This window comes from Dasypus novemcinctus, chromosome 11 (assembly GCF_030445035.2).
Source record: "Dasypus novemcinctus isolate mDasNov1 chromosome 11, mDasNov1.1.hap2, whole genome shotgun sequence".
Classification (NCBI taxonomy): domain Eukaryota; kingdom Metazoa; phylum Chordata; class Mammalia; order Cingulata; family Dasypodidae; genus Dasypus; species Dasypus novemcinctus.
In genome coordinates, this window is record NC_080683.1 from 18,518,043 (window position 1) to 18,540,070 (window position 22,028).

Consider the following 22,028-nt stretch of genomic DNA (forward strand, 5'->3'; position numbering starts at 1 on the left):
GGAAAGTACTGAATAATAATGAAAACTGTCTCAATAAGAAGTGAGGGCTCCAAGACTGGAGGAGTTCAAGCAGAGGCTGAAAAGCTGGAAGGAGATGGCTATGTCAAATGGCAGGAGGGGGGCTTCATCCAAAATCCTTTCCAACTCTGAAATCCTGACTTCAAACCTCAACTAAGGAGGCCAAATGTAATGGGAAGTACTGGAGGACACTGAACTTGGGAATACATAAAGTAGAATAAAAACTGATCAATAGAAAAGGGGGTGAGCCTACTGTTAAGAAGAAGTTTGCCGAAATGCAGTCAGGAGGTGATGATGCCACAGTCCACAAAGTCTGTCCAAAATGTTGTTTTACTTAATCCTCACCAAAATCCTAGGAGAACAAAACGACTCTCATTGCCATTTCAGAACCATGGCAAGGGAGGCCTGGAAAGCTCAGCAGTTGCCCACAGATATTGTTAGCAAGGGTTGACATGTGGGCCCAGTGTTCTGACTTCTTGTCCAGCATTCTTTCACTCTACAGAGTTTCAGTGTAGAATTAAGAAAGAGGGATTAAAAAATGAAAACATGGTTTTTTTATAGAATTGCAACAGCCTCTATTTCCTCTGTCCCTGTTCTCTCCCTCCTCCTTTTAAGCCTGGACTCCTGGGGCACTGTGATCTTCCTAAATTATGGTTCTTAACACTCTGATGTTTCCCTATGGCTCATGAAATTAATTGCAAATTCTCTGCCTGGTGCTGAAGGTCGTTCATCTCAAGGTCATCCATAGCATGACCTATCTACTCTACAGCATTATATTCCACTACTCCCTGCATATACCTGGAGCAGTTCACACTGGTACTGCCAAGTTGGTTATTAATATATTTAAATATATACCTATTGGTTATTAAACAGCTGTGGCTCCCAAGTTGCCCAAGTCCCCATCACCACCACCCCATCCCAGCCCCTCCACTAGGTCTCCCCAGATATCCCCACAATCCAGCAACTAAACAATTAACATGTAGCCCAAGAGCGACTCAGTTTTCAGTGCTATAGCTGGAGTCTGAACCTTATTGATTGCTAAATACTTTTTAAGAGCACATTGCATACCCTACCTTCCAGTGATACAGTAATGTTTGATCTTTCTGAATAAACCATCTTATGTCTTTGCTTATGCACATGCATTTAAATACACTTGGATGCCACATCACTTAGCTATTTCCATCAAAATTGTTCCCATCCTAAAGCTTCATCTAAAACCACAGTTACAAATTTAAATCCCCACAGGCATGTTACACGAATGGGGAAGTAGGCCAGTGCAAAACAGTATGGAGAGGATGCTAGAGCTGTTGATGACAGCAGATCCAGCTCATCTTAAGCTAACTGTTGCCATGTGGGAAGAGAGACCCAGTGATGTCAGCTTTATTGATATTTTAAGAGAAGCTGGGGTATGGAAATTTAATGTAAAATCTTCCCAATTTTCAAAGGCTAGCAACTAATTCAATTTAATTATGAAACACTGTTTAGGCAAAATAAAATCCACCTGTGGCCCTGGCTCATAGGTGGTTATTTTGCAACTTCCAATCTAAAAATGCTGCCTTTCAGATGAAGCTGGTCCTCATTTGCCCAACTTTGAAGGGAGCCATGCTTCTTGGAAGCCCCATGTTGCTAAGTTTGCATCTTTCTCATGGCACTTCTACTATTCAGCCCAGCTAGATTTTGAGGTAATGCATTTCCCATTCTTAGGGTATTGCACAGAACTCCATTTATATTAGGTTCATATGAACAACTCTTCAACTTGGACTTAGGGAAAAAAAAGGAAAAGATTTGATTTTGTTTAAATGTGAACTTGGTAAAAGAGGTTGATGAGTAAAGATGAATCTAGATTCCAAGCTTAGGTAATGACAATGATTGCCTGGAATAACTGTAGGTGGATGAAGCAGAAGTTTCAAGGGAAAGCTGAGGCATTCAGGGTAATTATATCAGGCTCACTCAAAATTCAAGAGCTTCAAGTACTTTTGAGTTTATTTCACAACCAGTAACAAGAAAGAATTTGGAGTCAGAACATCATAAAGGTAATCTTTAAAAAAATTTTGTGCTCAGAGCTTCTATTCTATAATACAAATTAAAAGGATTGAACAAGAAGCTAATACTCAATGAACTTAGTAAAGAAATTGTGTTTTCCAATGCTTATTAAAAAAAGATGGATTCATATTTCCTCCAAAGAAATCTCTTCTAAGTTGACCTAACACGAAATTGCTGCTCGCCTATCTTTCTCTAGTACTGGCTTTTAACACTTTTTTATTTTTGCCACAGTGTTGACCCAAAGGAAGCAACTGATATCATCAATACTCATCAAAATTGGCAAACTGGAAGTGGACTTGGACCAATGGATGAGGCGTCCGCCTACCACATGGGAGGTCTGCAGTTCAAACCTCTTGACCCGTGTGGAGCTGGCCCACGAGCAGTGCTGATGCGTGCAAGGAGTGCCCTGCCATGCAGGAGTGTCCTCCACATAGGGGAGCCCCATGTGCAAGGAGTGCATCCCGTAAGGAGACCCGCCCAGCGCGAAAGAAAGTGCAGCCTGCCCAGGAATGGCGCTGCCCACACAGAGACCGGATACAACAAGATGACACAACAAAAAGAGATACAGATTCCCGGTGCCTCTGATAAGGATGGGGGCAGTCACAGAAGAACACACAGCGAATGCACACAGAGAGTAGACAACTGGGGGAGGGGGGATAGGGGAGAGAAATAAATAAAAATAAATAAATCTTTTTTAAAAATTGGCAAACTCATAGGAAAATTTAACTAACGGTTATCATTTTTTTTTGCACTCTGGAAAGGCTTGCTGAGCTTTAATTTTGTTTCTCCACTAAAATGGATGGTGCCACATGCAGGAATATGACTCAGAAATTATGTGGATTTAAGAAAATGACAATTTTGTGGAAGTAGCTAATATGTGATCCTAAATATAGCAGAAGCACTGGACCATCAGCAGAGTAAATCTCATTAACAGACTTAGTTGAATTTATGTATTTTCATCATCAAAGTGTAGAGGTCAAAGGTCCAAGAAAAATAGCCATTTGTTGAGTGCCGACATGCTTTAAGTACACTCATATTCATCCTTACAACAACCTGGAGAATAGCACCACTATATTCACTTTAGAGGTGAGAAAACTGTGACTCAGAGATAAAGACACCTTCCCAGGACTGCAAAGCTGGTAAACGTTAGGGCAAAATTCCAACCCAGACAGGTCTGGCTCTAAAACCCACTCCCTCCCCAGGCTGCCTTTGCCTCTCTAGGGATCTTTCATTCCACTGGACAACCAGAGAGATTCAATTGCTTGTCATAAATCTCAGCAGCTTAAAGGCCTGTGCCTTGTGCATCTGCCTCCTGGTTGGGCACTCCTTCCCGTTTCCTGTATTCACTGGCTGTATCCTGAGCTCCTTTGCATCTGTGGACGATGGAGGGAGGCTGAAGACACCTTAGGTCGCATCTGGGCAGAAACTCACCAGCTTATTTTATGTGCTAGCTCAGGTTCCATCTAATGGCCATGAAGGATCTGAATGATACGCTGGGTCTGGCAAGAAATGATCTTGTCATCTGTTGATAGAAGTCTATCAGATGGACAGAACTACCCAGGGCACAGAGCAGGGGAGGGTGTGCATGTGCAGGGCACTCAGCCTGGAAGAATGGCAAGAGTCAAGGCATGGAGGTGGACGGGAAGAGGAGAGAGGTGGCCCAGAAGGGAGCAGCTAGATTGGAGAGTGCCTGGTGCCTGCCATGCCTTTTAATTTCCAGGTCAGAGTTTACCCTTCTCATGAAATCTTGACAAACCTCTTCTAAGACTGTGTGTTTTGAGTACACACTAACTACTTCTGGGCCATTATTGAGCATATGTGAATTCTGGGAATTGAGCTCTGAAGTCATTCATTTAAAGGATGCCTTGGTCATTGGTACTACTAATTGTTAGTTGTCTTTCAATATCCACATTCCTCTTCTAATTGGAATAGAATCCAGATTTTTAGCTGGGCACAATCTACCCAGAAAAAGGTAATATTTCTCAGCCTCTCTTGCTGTGTCCATGTGCCCATGCTCTGTCCAGTTGAATCTGAGAGGAAGTGAATCTGGATCCTGCCCTTATAGGCTGAAAAATTTATCCCATCCTCCTCCTCCTAAAACAAGGCCAGCAACAAACTCGAGCGCCATCAGTTCACTCCCTCATCCAATGTTTATTCAGCATCTACTAAATATAGACTACTATATTGGGCCCAAACTAGTGGCATGATGGCAATGGTTAACCACAAGGACATGACATCCACCTTTTTTTCTCCTTGCCCTGTGTATGGTAAACTCAGGGAATTTTAGCTCTTAGGGAATCATTTTAGCAATGATATTAAGTTTTTTTCCATTCTTTTTTTTTGCTTGTATATTTGCAATACCCAGGATATTCTAGGGCCAGCACTTGACATCATTGACTTTCTATTTCCAAGTTGATAGAAATTTAAGGAGGGATCAGAGCAGAATTTTTGGATACAGGGCATTTGTCTGTGATTGGAAGCCTGTCTCCTTCCCCCACAGTCAAAGTGATTCCCTGGGGGAGGGACCTGTTTTCAGACTCCTGGCCATAGAATATAATCAGTGTATCTCTGCTGAATTAAATGCGTTTCTGAACATCCTGGGTGTTGTGCTAACACTATGTCCCATCCCACAAAATCTCGTTGAGTAGCAAGCTAATGACATTCTCAAGATGGCTGCGTTTCCATTTGGACTTCTTTTCTCTTTAAAAAGAAAACTCAGAGGAATAACTAGAAAACAATAAATGTACTCAAGGCTAGTTAGCCTCTGCCACGGAGTCTCACAGACCCTCATCCGTTCTGACTGGGATTGCTGCTCCCATCTTAGTAGTATTACCCTTGGCACAGCCACATTTCACACTGCAACCAGAGAGAATGTCCAGTCATAGCACGATGGGTCACTGCCCTGCTTAAAATGCTTCCCGTGGCCAGCCTCACTGGACTTGAGCATAAGGCCCAGACTCCTGCACCATGTGACTTTGGACTCCTGTATGGTTCCACATCCACCAGGGCTCAACTTGCTAGAATTCACTGTTCTCTCTGCCATTTCTACTTTGCTGTAGGCTCCTCCCTCTCCCAGAGGCACTCTCCCTTACCCCCATCTCCTCTTCACCTTGGTGAATGCCTATTTACCTTTAAAGTTATAACTGGAGCATTTCCTCCTTGGGGAGCCTTCTGCCATCACCCAGACCACCTTCCTGTGGGTTTCCATAGTATGCTCGGCTTACTCAAACCATGGCATTTTCTAAACTCTAAGTATCTATTTACCCTTTTGCTAGCCTAGGAACTCTTAGAGGAGAAGATGTGCCTCTCATTACTGAGTTTCCATGGGCTAAAGCAGTGCCTCCTACATACCAAGTGCATTATCATGTTTGTTAAATGCGGACTGACTGGATAAGAGGCCACACTCGCTAAACAAAGGCATCAGTGACCAGAGCTTCCATTTACTGAGCACATGCCTCCTAACAGCCCTGTACCTAAGTTTGTATCTTCGTTTTCCAGATGAAGGAAGTCATAAATAAGAGGTAGTGTGCTCTCAGGTCTTTCCTGCCTCCAAAGACAAAGTTGCTTTCTTCTATATTATATACCAAATTGCTTTGTGGGTCCACCTTCAAGAACTATGCACGGGGGCATTTTTGGGACTTGGAATTGTCCTGAACAATATTGCAAAGACTGGTACAGGACAATACATATCCTGCCATAACCTACAGAATGGAGTGGGAGAGAGTGTAAACTACAATGTAAACTATAACCTATGCTGTGTGGCAATGCTCCAAAATGTGTTCATCAATTGCAGGAATGTAACACACTAATGTGGGTAAAAGTGGGAGGTGTGAGGAGTGGGGCATATGAAAATCCCTTATATTTTTTTATGTAAAATTTTATGTAATCTAAGTATCATTTAAAAATAAATAAACAATATATTTTAAAAAAGAACTATGGAATAAGAATGGGGAATAAAAATGAGCAAACTCTAATCTCTCCTCTATTGATTTGGTATATAATTTGGGAAACCCTTCTAACCTGAATTTGTCATTGAGAGGACATTACTAGCTACCTTTATGAGGTGACATGAGGAAACATTCAGGGAAAGAAGGTTGAAGACTTCAGAGGCTACGTAAGTGTTAATTGTAGTGGATAATATAGTAAGAGCTATTTAAATGTAGAATATTTTGCTGAGTACTACAAAAAATATAAAATAGACCATCTACTAGCTCTCTCATTAATAATTCAGAAGATACGCAGCTAATTTATTTAGGCAATGAATAGTAGGCTTTTAGTTTATCCTAGTTTTTTTTTTTTTTTTTTTAATATCCCAGAATTGTTTACTACTTTTATGGTACAAGTTAAAAGCAGTCAGAGATAGGTGTACATGGCAGAATACAGAATTTTTAGAGTAAGGTGCCCTTTAAGCAAAAGAAAAATTGAGCTCACCTTGGGTAATTAATCTAATTTCTACCTATCTCCACAGTTTTAAAGGAGAAATGGGAAATGAAGGTCAATATTTAATGCATTGCAATTATACTTTAGCACTTCTGTGGTGAAACTAGTCTAAAATTCCATTTAAAATTTCTGCTCACAAGTGTTTAAACATATTTTGAAGAATTGGGTTCTAAGCTCAGCCTCTTGTTTTCTTTAATGGGCATTTTGCCCTAAAAACTATAACCTGTCATGTACACCTCTCTCTGAGTACTTATTAAAATTGAACTTGGATCTGGAAATCTAGACCATCTTCTTCCAAGAAGGTGGTTTAACAGCAAGTTCTAGGGCATTGAGAATTGGACTCTCTTATTTGTTTGTCGAACACCTATTTTCTTGTTTTTACTACATGCCAGGGACACAGCAGTGACCAGGGAAAAGCCCCTAACTCCAGGAAGCTTATATTCCATGGGGAGAGATGGACAATGAACAAATGAAAAATCACATAGTATCTCCCCTTGGCATTAATGCTGTGATGAAAATTAAGATGGGGAGGGGGGAATAGAGTGACCAGCAGGATGTGCTATTTTAGATATGGTGGGCAAGAGAGGGCTCTATGATAAGTGAAGAGCAAGCCAGGTGCATGCTGGGAGCAAGAGCCTTCTCGGGGCAGGGTCCAGAAAATGTCCTCAGAAGGATGCTTGGCTCACGCTGGGAGCAGGGTGGTGAGAGCAGGGAGGACACACAAGAAACGAGGTCTGTCAGGTAGTTGGGAATCTTCAGGACCACAGCAAGGACTTGGACTTAATTCTGAGTGACGTGGGAGCCACTGAGACCCTGAGTTCTGGCACTGGGGAGGGGGAGGCTCTATGCCTGCGCATCCCTTCAGGTGCTTCCGTTTGGGTGAACGCAGGCAGCATTCAGCATCTTCCTCGGGGGCTTCATCTCTCCAGGGCCAGCAGAGTGGGGGCACTTCCTGGGAATCCAGAATCCTCTTTTCTTGCTGCATCCAGCTAGTTAAGAGAGCTCCTACCCAGGGAGGCTGGGAAGAGAAAAGAAAATCACAGACCGTGGAAGAGACACAGCCTGAGGAGAACCGTGGCAAGCCTGCTGCCTGCCCGAGTCTATAACTCCTCACTCCCTTGTTCTGTGGTTCTGTGACCTCAAAGTGTCACCGAGGTGAAGGCATTGCTGCCTCTGTGCAAAGATCGGTTGAAAGCTACTGGGGAAGAGTCTGGGATGATTGAGGGCAGGTGAGGTAAAGCGCCCTGGCAAGAAATCCTCAAAACCCTGTATAGACAAAAGCCTGCTAATTATAACAAATATTGATGATAAAAGCTAACATTACGTGTGCAATTTCTGTGTGCCAGTCACTATGTTAATTTTGTTATATTCCCTAATGCATTTAACTGTCCCTACAAACCTGTGAGGTAGGCACTATTATTCCCTTCAATTTACAGCTGAGGAAATTTGGGCACAGAAAGGCAAGGACCTTGCTCAAAGTCACACAAGCAGTTAAGTCAAGAATTCTAACCAGATTGTCTGACTCTGGAGGCTGAGCTTGCTTTCTTCTCACATGTCCTGTTAGCAAAGGAGGCCTCTTCAGAGGTCAAAACAGCAGCCTCCTTTTCAGGATAAAGACAAATTGCGTTTTTCCATCACCGAATAAGGACAGCCCAGGCTTTTACAGCTGACAAGACTGTCCATCTCTATTTCTCCAGAACCGAATCCGGCTTTGTGCATGGAAGGTACTCAGTGCATAGTTGAAGGATGGATGGAAGGATGGATGGACGGAAGGATGGACGGACGGATGATTGTGTGAATAAACAAAAGTGCTTTGTATCGTGCCTGGCAATCGGTAAGTGCTCAGTACATTGTGGCTCTACTAAGTTTGCTCACTGCATACGCATCATGTTCTTGGGAAGGTAGCCTGAGATGATTTTGTTAGTCCATACCTAAACACACAGTGAAGTCTCAGGAGATGGAATAGATCCTTCCAGTGCACTATTAGCTCAGGTTATAACAATAGACCAAGAGAGCGTGCACTGGGTCATGAACAGAGCGATGGACTCGGGGACAGAGGCCTGAGTCCAAGCCCCAATTTTTACTTTCTTTCTGAATTATACAAAACTCCACTTTCTCACAAAAGACTTCCAAGGCAAACAAGATGACACAACTCAAAAGGGGGAAACTGCGACTCCGTAATTCTTCACAGGTCTCCCCTCACAGAGGCCACGGAAAATGCCCAGTGACATTAGGAAGGAGGTCGAGGAGCTGTCGAGCCAGGTGTGATCATGCTGTTGGTGAGTCCCTGGGATGCCCAACAGACTATTTTTTTCCAACTACATGAAATAATTAGATTTTCTCTGAATTAAAACAAATTTAAAATTCAATCCAATACAGATCTTGTGCTCAAAATTGCTGCAAAACTATCTTTATTGAGAAAAGTGAAAATAATCTCAACTACTGATTTATGTAAAAGTATTACCACCACCTCTTATAAGAAATATAAGACAAAAACAGTATTTTGAACACTGGAAGAAATATATGAGTTCATGTCTTGTCCTCTAAGAGTTTACATCTTTTTTTCTATCCCCAGCAAGTGATTAATGGCTTATTAATTAATCCTCAGGGATATTTTCAGTAGTGGATAGAGTGAAACCAGTTTGAGTCCTACTTTTGCCAATTAATATCTGTGTGATCTTACACAAAAAATTGACTACTCTGAAAATCAGGAACCTAATCTATATTGAAACAGATAAAAAGACGCTTTAGACTATCTTGAAAATTATAAGGAGCACCATGTGGCCACCTGCCTGGAACCTTGCCTGGCACTTAAAAATATTTAGCATATGGAAAGGATTGTTGTTAAACCTTTTAAAATCACGCTTCTTGATAACATATAATATTGATCCAAGGAAATGAACATCTCAAAAGTTGGCACTTGTGACCATTGGGGTTGATCTAACCCCCATCTCAATAAATGGTCCTCCAAAGTCAAATATCTGGAATGCAACATGAAAATTGCCCACATATTCCTATGGAACCACCAGAGATGGAAAAATATCTTCTAGCTAAGCAACAAACAGACTTTTTTTTGGGACAAAGAGTATATTAAGAAAGATGATATTTTGAGGGATGAAAGTTGGTCCATATCCAATCTAACAGAGAAGGGTAGATTTGCTAAAGTCATCTTTCTGGGAACTGAAGGATCAAAATCTTTTTGAAAACTTAAAAAAAATGTTCATAGTTCAGAGCTTGCATAGCAGATTCTGGAAAGTGTAGTTTTATTACTAGACTCTTAGGATGGAAATATCCCTTCAATATATAACAATAATAAGAAAAGGCAATGAATTTTATTTTCCCCCCCACAGGAATTGTTGGGCAATTATTCGGGCTTCTATTCAATTTTACAGCCAGGATTCTTCTTTGGGCTTTCATCTACCCTGACATGGTTAAGAGCATGAGATTGTAGATGAGGTTGTAGAACTTCCAGAAAAAACTTTCACAGTCATCTACTTCTATCTATCTATCTATCTATCTATCTATCTATCTATCTATCTATCTATCTATCTATCTATCTATCATCCATCCATCTGTAAATATGTATAATATACACACATGAATGTATATTTAGTGTGTAGGTGCATAAAGATGTAAACACTTTCATATTCCCCTTTTGGGTAAATGTAACTGGAAAAATTATACACACATATATAGTATATAAACTACACATATAAACATACATAGTTTACGAAAATGTGTGTTTGTGTTTATGTGTTTTCTCCAGATGGACTAACCCAAAAAGTGACTATGAAAGCATATGTATTGAATAATCTTTAGGGTCAGTCTAACTTGGTGGGCATTTTCTTCTCAAATACTTTTAAGATAAACTCACTACTCTTCATAGAAGTAATTGCGTATCTTCTTGACACCCTCATTAAATTATTGTTAGTGCATTTTTAAGTTGTTTTGTCATCAGCTTAGATTTAGAGTTGGTAGGGGATATGGTTCCCTTACCTAAAGAAACTCTAGTTCAGGCCTGGATTGGACAGTTTGTGACCTCCTTGGAAAGCTGGGCTATTCATCATTTGCCAAAAATTTGCGACGTCTATTAAGTTTACAACCGTAACACATGAAGTGAAAATAAATGTTTCAGGTATCATTTTCTTTCTGATAGGTCAATTTTAAGCTTCATCAGAAAGCACTAAAGCAGGGCATTATAAATTATTGACTTTTGTACTCAAACGGAATCACTTAGGACACAAATGGGTACTCTGAGCTTCACAATTTTAATGAAGATGCTTTTTAAAAAAATGAACCTGGCACTCAGGTTGGCAGTAGCAACAAAACTGTCAGTGTCTCGGTTACTATCCAACTTTCAAAACATCTTTTAAATAGATAAGGTTTCACTTGGCTTTCCTGTTTAAGGCACTATAGTAGTTGAATACTGTCTTAACGTGACAGGCAGGGGAGAAGTTTGCCTGTTAACATTCACAGGGAACATCTGTCTCTTGCATAAAATAATTTCTTCTCACTCTGTGAAAGACATTTGCTACTTTCCTCAAGAGGCAAGAAAATGCCCTTTAATGCACATTTAGGAATATTAAGTTTCTTAGTGTTAATTGCTTTCTACCTTTCAATTTTGCAATGAACTCATTTATTTGCAGAATGGCCTCCATTCTGCAAATCAGAGAAAAGCAAGTTTTTATTTTGCCAGAGGCTTAGACTCTGTCCCTCCCCTTCCCACTCCATCCCCACTCCTCCTTGGTTTTTCTAAGCAAAATTTGTCTGGAGATGGGTAACAATGTTATTTAACATTACAGTCAGTGAATGGGGAACAGGGAGTTTCTGGCAACATTTTGGTTACTGAAAGTTACCATGAATTCCTCTAGAAAGTTTCAATTTCTGAGAATTAAAACATAAAACTTAACTCTTAAGCTACTGAGTAAGACACGATGCTTTTTACTTTGGGGAGGTTCTGCAAGAGCTTTAGAGTTCTGCAGAGCCTTGGGGTTGTGGTTATAGTTAGATCCTCACTCCAGCACTGCATCTGCAAAAAAGTGTAAGAAATGCCCCTGACACACACCCACATGCTTCTCAGACAAATAAACCCCTCATCCACTTGTGCCAGTAGACTCTCTGAAAGCAGAGTGCAAAGACTATCACACGTGACTCTGCCCTACCCTTCTCCTCCCACTACTCCCACCAAATCAAACAAGTAATTTGAACTTACTTGTGGTTCAAATTAAAGACAAAAGAAAGCTCACTATATAAGTGGCCTCCATGTGCTATATAAAACATTTTTCTCAGTGTGACTTAACACGTTTACAGAAGGTTAAGAGACTTGCCCAACATCATGTGGTTTGGTGGTTACAGAGGGATTCTTAGACCCAAAGGAGAGAAAGTATGACTTCTGAGTGACTTTAAAATGACCAAAGCCTTTCAGAAAGGGAAACATAAGACCCAAAGCATCCTTAAGATTCCAGGCATATGAAGAATGATTATATTGAGAACTAATTTCTGCATATATTCTCCTTCCCCCAAGAGAGCCAATGGACTTAAAATATAACATGAAGAAATTAGATGAAGCACAGTTTCCTGAAGAGGAGCGCCCTTAAATAAAATTAAAATGGATGAAGGCATGAGGCAGTGACAGCCATAGTAGGTCCCTGAATAAGTAACTGAAATAGGTTAAGTGTGGGACTGGAGAAGAACAGGTCAGCTCAGATGGCCTCCCTTCGCACCTGCTGTTCCCTGACCTGCAGTGCTTTTCCTTCAGATCTGCACATGGCTCTCTCACTCATTTCATTGTGATCTCTGGATGACATTGGAACAGTGACTCTTAACAACCTGTCACCTCCCCAGAGATACTTCTGCTGACCTTCCACTCCATGCTCTCACTCAACTTCATTTTAGCCCTTGAAATTATAGGATAAATTCATTTATTTGCTAGGTCCTTATTTGCCTCCCTTGTTAGAATGTACTCTCCATGAGGGAAGGGATTTTGTCTGTCTTGTGCATCTCCTAGTGCCCAGAGCCATGTTTGGTGGGAGCTGAGTGTTTGGCATACATGATTTTGGAATGAATGAACAAATCTCTCCAGCCTGAAGGGCCTTTGAAACTTCTGTACTTCTTAGAAAACCTGCATGTTTCCTCCCTGTTATAGAGAGCGGAAGGGAGTTTTGTGGAACCTAGTGTCCTGTGGATGCCAGTAGAGATAACGATGGATCCGAGGGACATGAGCCAGGAGCCCTCCAGACCACGGAGGATGCACCCACTCCTTCTTCCGTACAGGAGTTACCACTGCAGAGAAAGGATGGCCTCCAGCTGGGAGGTCCCCTTAGGGGAGTCAGGTAACTCTTCCCTGGGCAACCCTCTGCAGCTCTGAGAAGGTGGCCCACAACTACCAGCAGTGGGCAAGATTTATCCTTGTCAGCTCAGAGTCAGATGGAGGTACTGGAGCTGTGGTAGAGTGGTCAGAAGGCATGGAGTGAGTCTCAAAATTTCTAACAGCTTCAAGAAACTGCTCCTAACAATGTGTTCATCAAGTCTTCATTTGGGGATATGGTTCAGACTGTTTTAACAGAGACTAGCTGCTCTGGGTGATTCTCGGCTGACCTCACCTGTGCCACACATGCCTAGGACAGTCAGGACACTGTCCATATGTGAGAGTCACCTGGGGGTACAAAATACCTACATCTGGCCTCCATTCAGACCAAAGAATTTAGAAGTTCTGGGCATTGGACCTGGACCTCGTCAATTCTTTTTTTTTTTTTTTAAGATTTATTTATTTTTTATTTATTTCTCTTTCCCCTTCCCCCAGTTGTCTGCTCTCTGTGTCCATTCACTGTGTGTTCTTCTGTGACTGCTTCTATCAGCTCTCCGTGTGTGCGGCACCATTCTTGGGCAGGCTGCACTTTCTTTTGTGCTGGGCGGCTCTCCTTAGGGGATGCACTCCTTGCACGTGGGGCTCCCCTTCATGGGGGACACCCCTGTGTGGCAGGGCACTCCTTGTGCGCATTAGCACTGCACATGGGCCAGCTCCACACGGGTCAAGGAGGCCCTGGGTTTGAACCGCGGACCTCCCATGTGGTAGGTGGATGCCCTATCGATTGGGCCAAGTCCACTTGCCTTATCAATCCTTTTTAAAACTCTCCAGGGTTTACCAAAGTACAAACAGATTTAAGAACCATTGGAGGCAGCAGATGTAGCTCAAGTGATTGAGTACCTGCTTCCCATGTAAGAGGTCCTGGGTTCAATCTCCTGTACCTCCTAAAAACAAACAATAAAGCCAACTCTCAATGGGGAGTGGATGTAGCTCAAGTAGTTGAGCACCTACTTCCCATGTATGAGGTCCCTCATTCATTCCCTGGCACCTCCTAAAAACAAACAAACAAATAAAAATTTTTAAAAAGCCAAAAAAGAACCATTGGGATAAAGAAAAATATAAATTTCATGACCAATCTTTGGATACTTTTCATTTTCCCAAGGGTTTGGCTCCTTGGGGATGGGAAGACCATTTTCAGAAATGCGAGAATACTGGAGAAAATCAACACGCACACAAACTCCACAGTTAATCCCATATTTTCCTCCTATCGAAGGTTTAGAATTTCTTCATCTTTCTGAGCATTATTATGCCCTAAGCAGACAGCTAAGTTCATAATACCACCAATAGAATTTCTCAAGAAAAACAAATGTGGTGAACACTTTTGCTTGATTTCCTCTTCTTTTTGGTGCTATCACTCAAGAAGCTTTAGCAAAATTTAGAAATTGGAGCCCCAATTCAAATGATCTCTGCCACTGAGCCACTGGGGATGAGGCTAAGTCCCCATAGACACGGAATTCCTAATATCCTCTCCCCCTTCAGTTAAACCATTGCTTCTGAAGGGGTTTCTGCTTGTTGCATCTCCCTGGGGTGCTGCTTTCCACTGGGTCTTCATGTAGAAAGGGAGGGTTTGTGGAAAACAGACCAGCCTGAGATCAAGCAAGCAGGATGTAGGACCCTTGCCAGGTATATCCCTGTTCTCTGACAGTAAATATTAGGGATTTCCATGAAAGGAATTTCTGGTCTTACCATGCATCTGTTATCTTGGCAATTAATAAAGAATAAAGTTACCTTTGGGGAAATTTTGTTTGGCACCTAGAATTCTACATTTGAACCTTCCATGTCAATGAGCAAATGTTTACTTTTGAACCAGGAGCACAGAGATTTTCTCAATATATCTCTTTGGGTTGCCTTAATTTGTTCTTTTTAAATTAGCACAGAATAGATCTCTGCTGGAAAGTTATGTCATTGCTTTACATTAAATGTCTGAGATGAAAGACCGTGTTTCCTAGGATGCTAGGCAGTGCATGTGTATGTATGTTGGGGGAAAAGGGCAGGTGGGAGAGAAAACACTTTCTGTGTCTGGATTATCACTGTAAACTAAATATGAGTTAGAACATTCTAATACACTGGAAAAGTAATGTATCACTTTCAGAAAATGTCTATAAAGATGACATTCCACAATTAATATTTATTGAGCACTGAGTATGTGCCAGGGACTACGCTAATTTTTTTTACATGTAAACTTTTTAAAATTCTCCAACCAAACCAATGAGATAGAAACCATTATTATCCCCACATTGCAGATGAGAAAACTAAGGCACAGAAAGGTCAGGTAACTTGATCAAAAGACTCAAATCCATTGTTGCAATCTAAGCATTAAGGACATGCAACACATCTTCCCAGAAAAATCCCACACATTTCAGCTTCTTCATAATCTGCCCCTGGTCTACCTCCTTCCCCCTGTTTCTCTCTAATCTGTTATAGAGAACCTACTGCGGTCAAATGGATGGTCTCACTCGACTCTACAAAATGGCACACCTTCCCATCTCCCTGCCTTTGTTCACATCACCCCAGCCCATGCCTTCCCTCTTGGGATTCAAAATCTACACATCTTCGAGCTCAGGTACGACTTTTTCCATAATGCCATCCCGACTACTTCAGTACAACCAGTTGTAGGAACTGTTTCCCCTTAATTCCGCAAAATACTTTAAGAAATAGTGGGCAAGTAGTATTTGTATGTCTACATACATACAGATACATATGCCATACAAGTATATTTTAAACTTAGAGGGCACTACATTTTCCAGTATAATGCCTGGCTCATTATAAGTACCTAATAATATTTTCTTACTACCATTTCTTGGACCAAAAATTTGAGAATACCTTATGACCTTCTCAGGGCAAGCATGTGAACAACAAAGAACTGTGGAGAACAGAAGGGAGCTGTGGAGTTTCATGGTACACTTAATTCTGTTCTAGGGGTTGCTGGAAGATATCATTCTACCCAGTTACACACCCTGGACTTTAAATTGTCTTTAAACAGGTGTGGCTTTATGGCTGTAGAGAGCTCGTGGCAGGTACAACTGGCCGGAACATGAGGCTGTACACGCATGTTCCAAGTTCTGTTGCAACTCTGATAAGCCCCAAAACCATTGTCTTCATATTTTCTAAACCTTGAAATGTATGACAGGTGGTAGAGACTTCCAATGCACCAGCATAAAAATGGATAATCATAGCGCCACACATTTAAAATATGCAGGGCCAACGAACCAGACTCTTGAATCCATTTCAAAAGAGTATTAGAAACCGCAATCTTGAATGACAGAGCCTCCTGCTGGCAACACATAAATCCCTGCCTGTGAGGCACCGGGGTATCACCAGCACAGCCAACAATAAAGAATTCAGGGTCTTTCTTTAAAGACTAAGGCATGGATGGAAAATGATTACGCAATGCAATTCCCTTTTTCTTTTCTTTTTCCCACCACACAAGGAAGAACTGTCTTTGTGTGTGTGTTTGTGTGTCTGTGTGTGAACTGTTTAAATAAGAAGCTTCTGCTGATTCTTACAGTCAATATAAAAGAAGAAATGAAAATTCTCATTTTACAGGTATGGATTCCTTTCATAATATAAAACCAAATGGAAAAAGAAAACAGAATGACTCTCATCAGAGGACAATTCCCCATGACAATTAAACAATTGCTGCAGACAGTCAGTGAGGACCAGCATGGAATACTAAGTCTTCAGATGCAAGATTTATTTCTGCTTGAACTTTCCTTACGGACAAACGCTCAAGAAAAATGACTTGCTTCCTCTGCCTGACAAAGAAAATTTAGGCAGATGCTCTCCAACTTCAATTTCCAGAGAGCTGGAGATTCAAACTGCCATCTGTAGAACAGCTTTTGTTCAATTTGAAGACCACATCACAGCATATTTAAATGACATTCCATGAAGGAGTCACTGCCCCACTCTCAGGGTGTCCCGGATGCGATGTTTATTACGTGCGCTTTCTTAATTTAATCATTGATTCAAAACCCCTCTCAACATTAAGCACTGGCAAATTCTTGTTATTGACACCTATACGATACAAGAATACAAAGACATGTCTACTGTGAAAGGGATGACGGGGGATCACTTAATAGAAAAGACCAGAAAAAAGAGACTATGCATGTAAAAATACTGTGCCGACCCCTCTTCTAACTTATTCTAATGAACTCATCACACGCATTTCTAGCGCAGACTGTGAGTTGAAAACTACGAAACAAAGTCTTATTTGCTTCACCTACAGAGGCTTTCCCGAGCAGCTTCAGGAAGAGCAACAAGGAACAATAAGATCGCAGGTGCATACCTTAACCTCTTGACTGGTGAAAACCTCGACATCCACCACACAGGCAACCAGAGTGGAGACATCACAGTCCATGCTAGGGGCTGGCATTCCCCTTCTGAATTAGCAGTAGAGAGTTCGGCAGCCTCAGAGTTGGGAGTTACGGAAAGAACCTCCAAGGGGGTGCTGCTGTGGCCGGGCCAGCTGCGGCTGTGCGGAGGGGTCTGCCGGAGGCTGGGGCCCCCGGAGCCTGCTCCTGCTGCACTCAGTCTGCCGCGTCGGAGGCAGCACAGCAGAGTAACGAACGGCCCGGCTCTCTCATGGCAATGACATCACCACAAAGACTGACACAAGCTGAAGCTTTTTTTTTTTTTTTCCTCCCAAGCCTTTTATCTCTAGGCAGTGCAGTGGAGCAAATTGAACATGATTATGTGCTAAATCTGAACTCAGACTAAATCAATTCAGGCAGCGTTAGCTAGGAACTGAGTCATAGCCGTTGTTTCAGCCGACTGCTTGTGTTTGCAGAAAGCAAGGGGTGTGTGTGTGTGTGGGGGGGGGGGGGGGGTTGCAAATCTAACACCAGAGGCTCTGCTTGGCCGGGGGGAAATAATTCTGCAGTTGAGCTTCCCGAGGACAGGGTTTGACAATTTTCTGCCTCAGAGATGAGCAGGAAGTTGAGGCATTTTGCAAATGGCTCGGCTTCTGTTAATTGCCCTTTGCCACTTGGAGCAGGCACACATGCCCTGGGCATTCTAATGTATCACGGGCACGGGCTGAATAGAAATCCATTCTTGGAGTGACTAAAGAGCTGATCGTCAGTCATTTAGGCAGCCTGGTAAGAGCAGATAATTAGAGGTTTGTGAAAGTCTATTTGAGGCACCTAAGTGCAGACCAGTAACTCTAAAAGCGCCCTTCCAACCTCAGGATTTCAGTCTGTCTCCAAGGTCATTCAAACCAAAAGCGATTTGCAGAAAGGAGTTGCAGCAAACATCTTATGTGGGGACAGATGGCAGGGTCTAATGGGAAATGCACTGATGTGGGTCATTGTCAGAGCCGCTGGGCTCTCTTTTGCCTGGGGACGTTGAGCACGTCCCTTTGCTTTCTCATCCTCTTCTCCTGATTGTGAACCCCTGAAGGGTAAGGGCTGTGGATAATTCCCCTTTATATCTTCAGCCTTTAGCAGAGTGCCTGGTACCAGAAGATGACATTTGTTTAATGAATAAACCAACCAAACAGGAATAGCCTTCCACGGTAGGAGTGAGGAAAAAAAAAACCCTCTTATATATCAGATTGGTTTTAATTTTATCATTTGTTATAAACATCCCACTAGAACTCACTAGCATTCTAGCAGAATCTGTCTCCAGTAGCAGTGCAGTTGCTCCTTCCGTGACCACTGTACCATCATGCTTTTTAACAGATTGATATCTTTCTAACACATTATCGGACAAAGTGTTCCAATTTTACATGTGGATGAAAATGGTAACATTTCAGGCTGAAGGTAAAAGTTTTGTGGTTGGTCCTGATGAGAGTACATGTGAGCTTAACGTTCCCCTTCAACAAGGATTTATTCATACTAAATAGAAACTGTCTACAAATATAGATATTTAGACGGATGAAATTGTGTGTGTGTTGTCCCTGTGGCACTTACTATATTGTCCAGAGCACTTTGGGGAGTAGGAAGTCATATATGCAGAAACATAATTCAACTCACACTTAATGAATGATAATTATGTGCAAGGCTCTGTGCCAGATACTCTGAAGGATAAAAAGAGGAATAAGTAGCAGGCACTATCTTCAAGGGGTTTAAAATCCAGGGGCAGAGAGCCACCATGTTTCTACAACAAAGCAGTAGTGATGGCAGCTGATGAGGTACAGAGAGCACTTGGTGGGAGAAGTGAAGAAAGAGCAATGGATGCTGAAGGGAGCCATGGCAGGTGAGCATCAAGGAGGAGGAGACTTCTGCCCTGACCTTCAAGCATGGAGAAGGCTTTGGCAGGGAGAGGAGTGGGGAGAGCCCTCCAGGCAGAGAAAGCAGCCAAGAAAGGCCCAGATAAAAGAAAGAATAGGGAGCCGGGCACATTAAGGGGTTGAATTTGACAGGAGCCTCGGTGGACAAGCCGCAGCAGAATTAGGCAGTGGTTTGAAGCATGGTGGTCTGAACAGACGAACACGTTCTTACACCTAATCCATTCCTGTGGGCGTGAACCCATGGAAGGAGGGCATCTTGATGAGGCTACTGCAGGTAAGGTGTGGCCCTCCACTGTCAGGATGGGTCTTTTTACTATTACTGGATTGCTTAAGAGAATGAGATTCAGACAAAGAGAGAGACCGTCATAGAAGCAAGAAGCCGAAATCAACAAAATCCGGAAGAGAAGGGAGAGACCGGCAGGCGCCGCCACGTGCCTTGCCATGTGGCAAATTGTTGTTTTATTTTTTTTTAGTATGCTGTGGTATAGCCTAAAATTTTATTTTTAAGGTTTCAGAGCAGTGCCGTGCTGGCAACTGTTTAACAATCGCTCTCAGAAAGGAGAGTGATTTGTAGTGCTTGCTAAGTTCTGTGGTATGAACATTCCCATTATGGTTGACTTCAAGCAACCAATGTGATATCACTGGGCACCGCGCTGGGAAGAGATATGCTCAATCTGCTTGTGCGGACAGATTGATCTACCTTCAGTACACACCACTGTTTCATCATCATAAATGCTACAGCAAATTAGTAATAGTTCACCCACAGAGGTGAAGTATAGCATCTATGCCCAGAGTTATACGTGCAAGAGGCCAGCTGGGGTAAACCCATGCCCCATTTACCTAAAGGACTCTGTGAATTATTTGACATATTCCATTCAGAGCTATAAAGAATACACATGTGTTAATTCCAGAAAAAGAGTCCTGCCGTGGTGAGTCTTTGGCAGGAAGTGGCGTCCCACTCAAAATTGTAAAAATAGGTAGGTAGTTTTTTTTTCTTATGGATCCTCAGTTTCCCCTTTTTGATTTGTTTTTGTTCTGCAGATTCCTTCCTGCTCCTCAAGCACCCATTAACTTAATGCTCTCCTCTTTTAAAATATCTTTTCAGGGACAAAGCTCTAAAACTCAAAGGTATTAGCATTAAATGGCCAATTTAATAACTAGAAGGAGCCAATATCTGTATTTTAACAACCCCTCCCCCTGATTCCGATATAAAATAAAGACTGATAACCACTACTCTATGTCCCCACCCCTTCCACACTCATTTCAGATTATTTTGCAGCACATGCTTGACATCAAATTATTTCCTCTGTAAATATTTCAATGTATATCTATAAAAGACAGGGCTCCTCTTTCAAAATCACAGTATCTATCCTATCATCACACACCCCAAAAAGCAAAAACAATTCCATAATATCATCAGATATCCTACCACCATTCTTATTTACCAAACAGAACCACCAGGGTTCTTTTCCCTTCCCTCTTGTCCTGTCCCTCCTCTTCCTTCTTTACTTACTTGCTTTAACAGTTAATTTAAAATGGGATCAAGTTCCTGCCTCTGAGTGATCCTTTTCAGTCTTTTCTGTAGGTTCCTATTCTTGGCTAACCCTTAAAGGTTGGTGCCACACCAGGAGTTGCAGAATGATGGTATTCTTCCTTCCTCATTTATTCGCAGAACACTTCATTAGGAGTAGCTACTTCTCATCTACTACTTAGTTATCCCAAGCGAGTTTTGTCAGAAAGGCAAAATAAATGCTTTCTCCTTTCCCTTTATTAACTGGCTTTCAAAAAAAGTGCCTTGTTTCCCTATTATCCTATAAAGAGGATGAGTGAGGGCTTTCTTTTTAAGTATCATGTGAACTCATGGATTAAACATATCTGATGGCTTTCAGTCTATTGCAGCTTTATCTTAATGACGTTCATATTGCCCATCTTTGGCTGCTGGGAGCCCCATCTGGTTGGCTCCAATGTCCTCTGACACAATCCCAGGAGGCTCTGAGAAGCTACCTTGCCTTCTGGTATGTCAAGATATTCCACACTCATCTTCTCCATTTCCTGCTCCAGAAAAGGAATCAGCCATTTCTCAAGGATCCCTGTTTCCATTTAGTAGGTGTTTTGATGTATTTTAAGATTGCAATCTATATAGAGGCACTCTTTGCACTGGATGATTGGCTATTGTTTCCAGACCTTTCCAGTAGACAGAGCTAAGATATATACATACACGTTAAAGATAAACTACATCGTGAGTTCAGATTGATAATTCCAATTCAAATCCAGACTACAGGGTTTTTGCTGAAACTCATCTTTTTCACATCTGTATTCCCTTTCTTTCTCACTGAAAATCTTGATTCTTACCGACAACATAATTATTCATTTGCTTTATCCCACACTCTATGCACAACAGCCTCAGAATAACAATACCAACGCTATTGCTAACACTTTAAGATTTGTTTTCAGCTCTTTTTATCCTTAGGGTATGTAGCAGTTTAATATTATTGAAAAGAAATATTGGATTATGCTTGTAATCTGATCTGTACCTGGGCGTGATTGAGTTATGATTAGGGTGTTGAGTCCCCACCCACATAAAAGGCATGGCAAAGAACAGAGTTAAAGGTTTCTGAAGTTGGAGTTTTGATGTTGCAGTTTGATGCTGAAGACTTAAGCTGGAGCCCTGGGAAGTCAGCACGCAGAAGGAAGAGAAGCCAGCCCCAGGAAGGAAGGAAACTTGAACTCAGAGAAAAGCAAGCCCCAGGAACATAAGAACCCAGGAAGCCTGAACCCTTGCAGACATTAGAAGCCATCTTGCTCTAAAAAGACTTTGGTGAGGGAAGTAACTTATGTTTTATGGCCTGGTATGTTTTATATCCTTTATAAAAACCAACCAATTTTTGGTATTTTGCATCAGCTGCACCCCTTTGGCTGACTAATGTGGGG

General features: G+C 41.9%; 1 protein-coding gene across 4 annotated transcripts in view; it reads right to left on the reverse strand.

The window, feature by feature from the left end:
* RCAN2 (regulator of calcineurin 2) overlaps positions 1 to 22,028 on the reverse strand; it is a 296,136-nt gene that overhangs the window by 86,514 nt on the left and 187,594 nt on the right. The window contains exon 1 of one of the 4 annotated variants that reach the window (XM_004454199.4): positions 17,154 to 17,644. The exons of the other annotated variants lie outside the window; for them this stretch is intronic. Within the exon in view, the coding sequence (XP_004454256.1) occupies positions 17,154 to 17,240 (87 nt within the window). The 5' untranslated portion in view covers positions 17,241 to 17,644. Of the gene's footprint in view, positions 1 to 17,153; positions 17,645 to 22,028 lie in introns of those variants that run through there. 4 annotated transcript variants of the gene reach the window in all.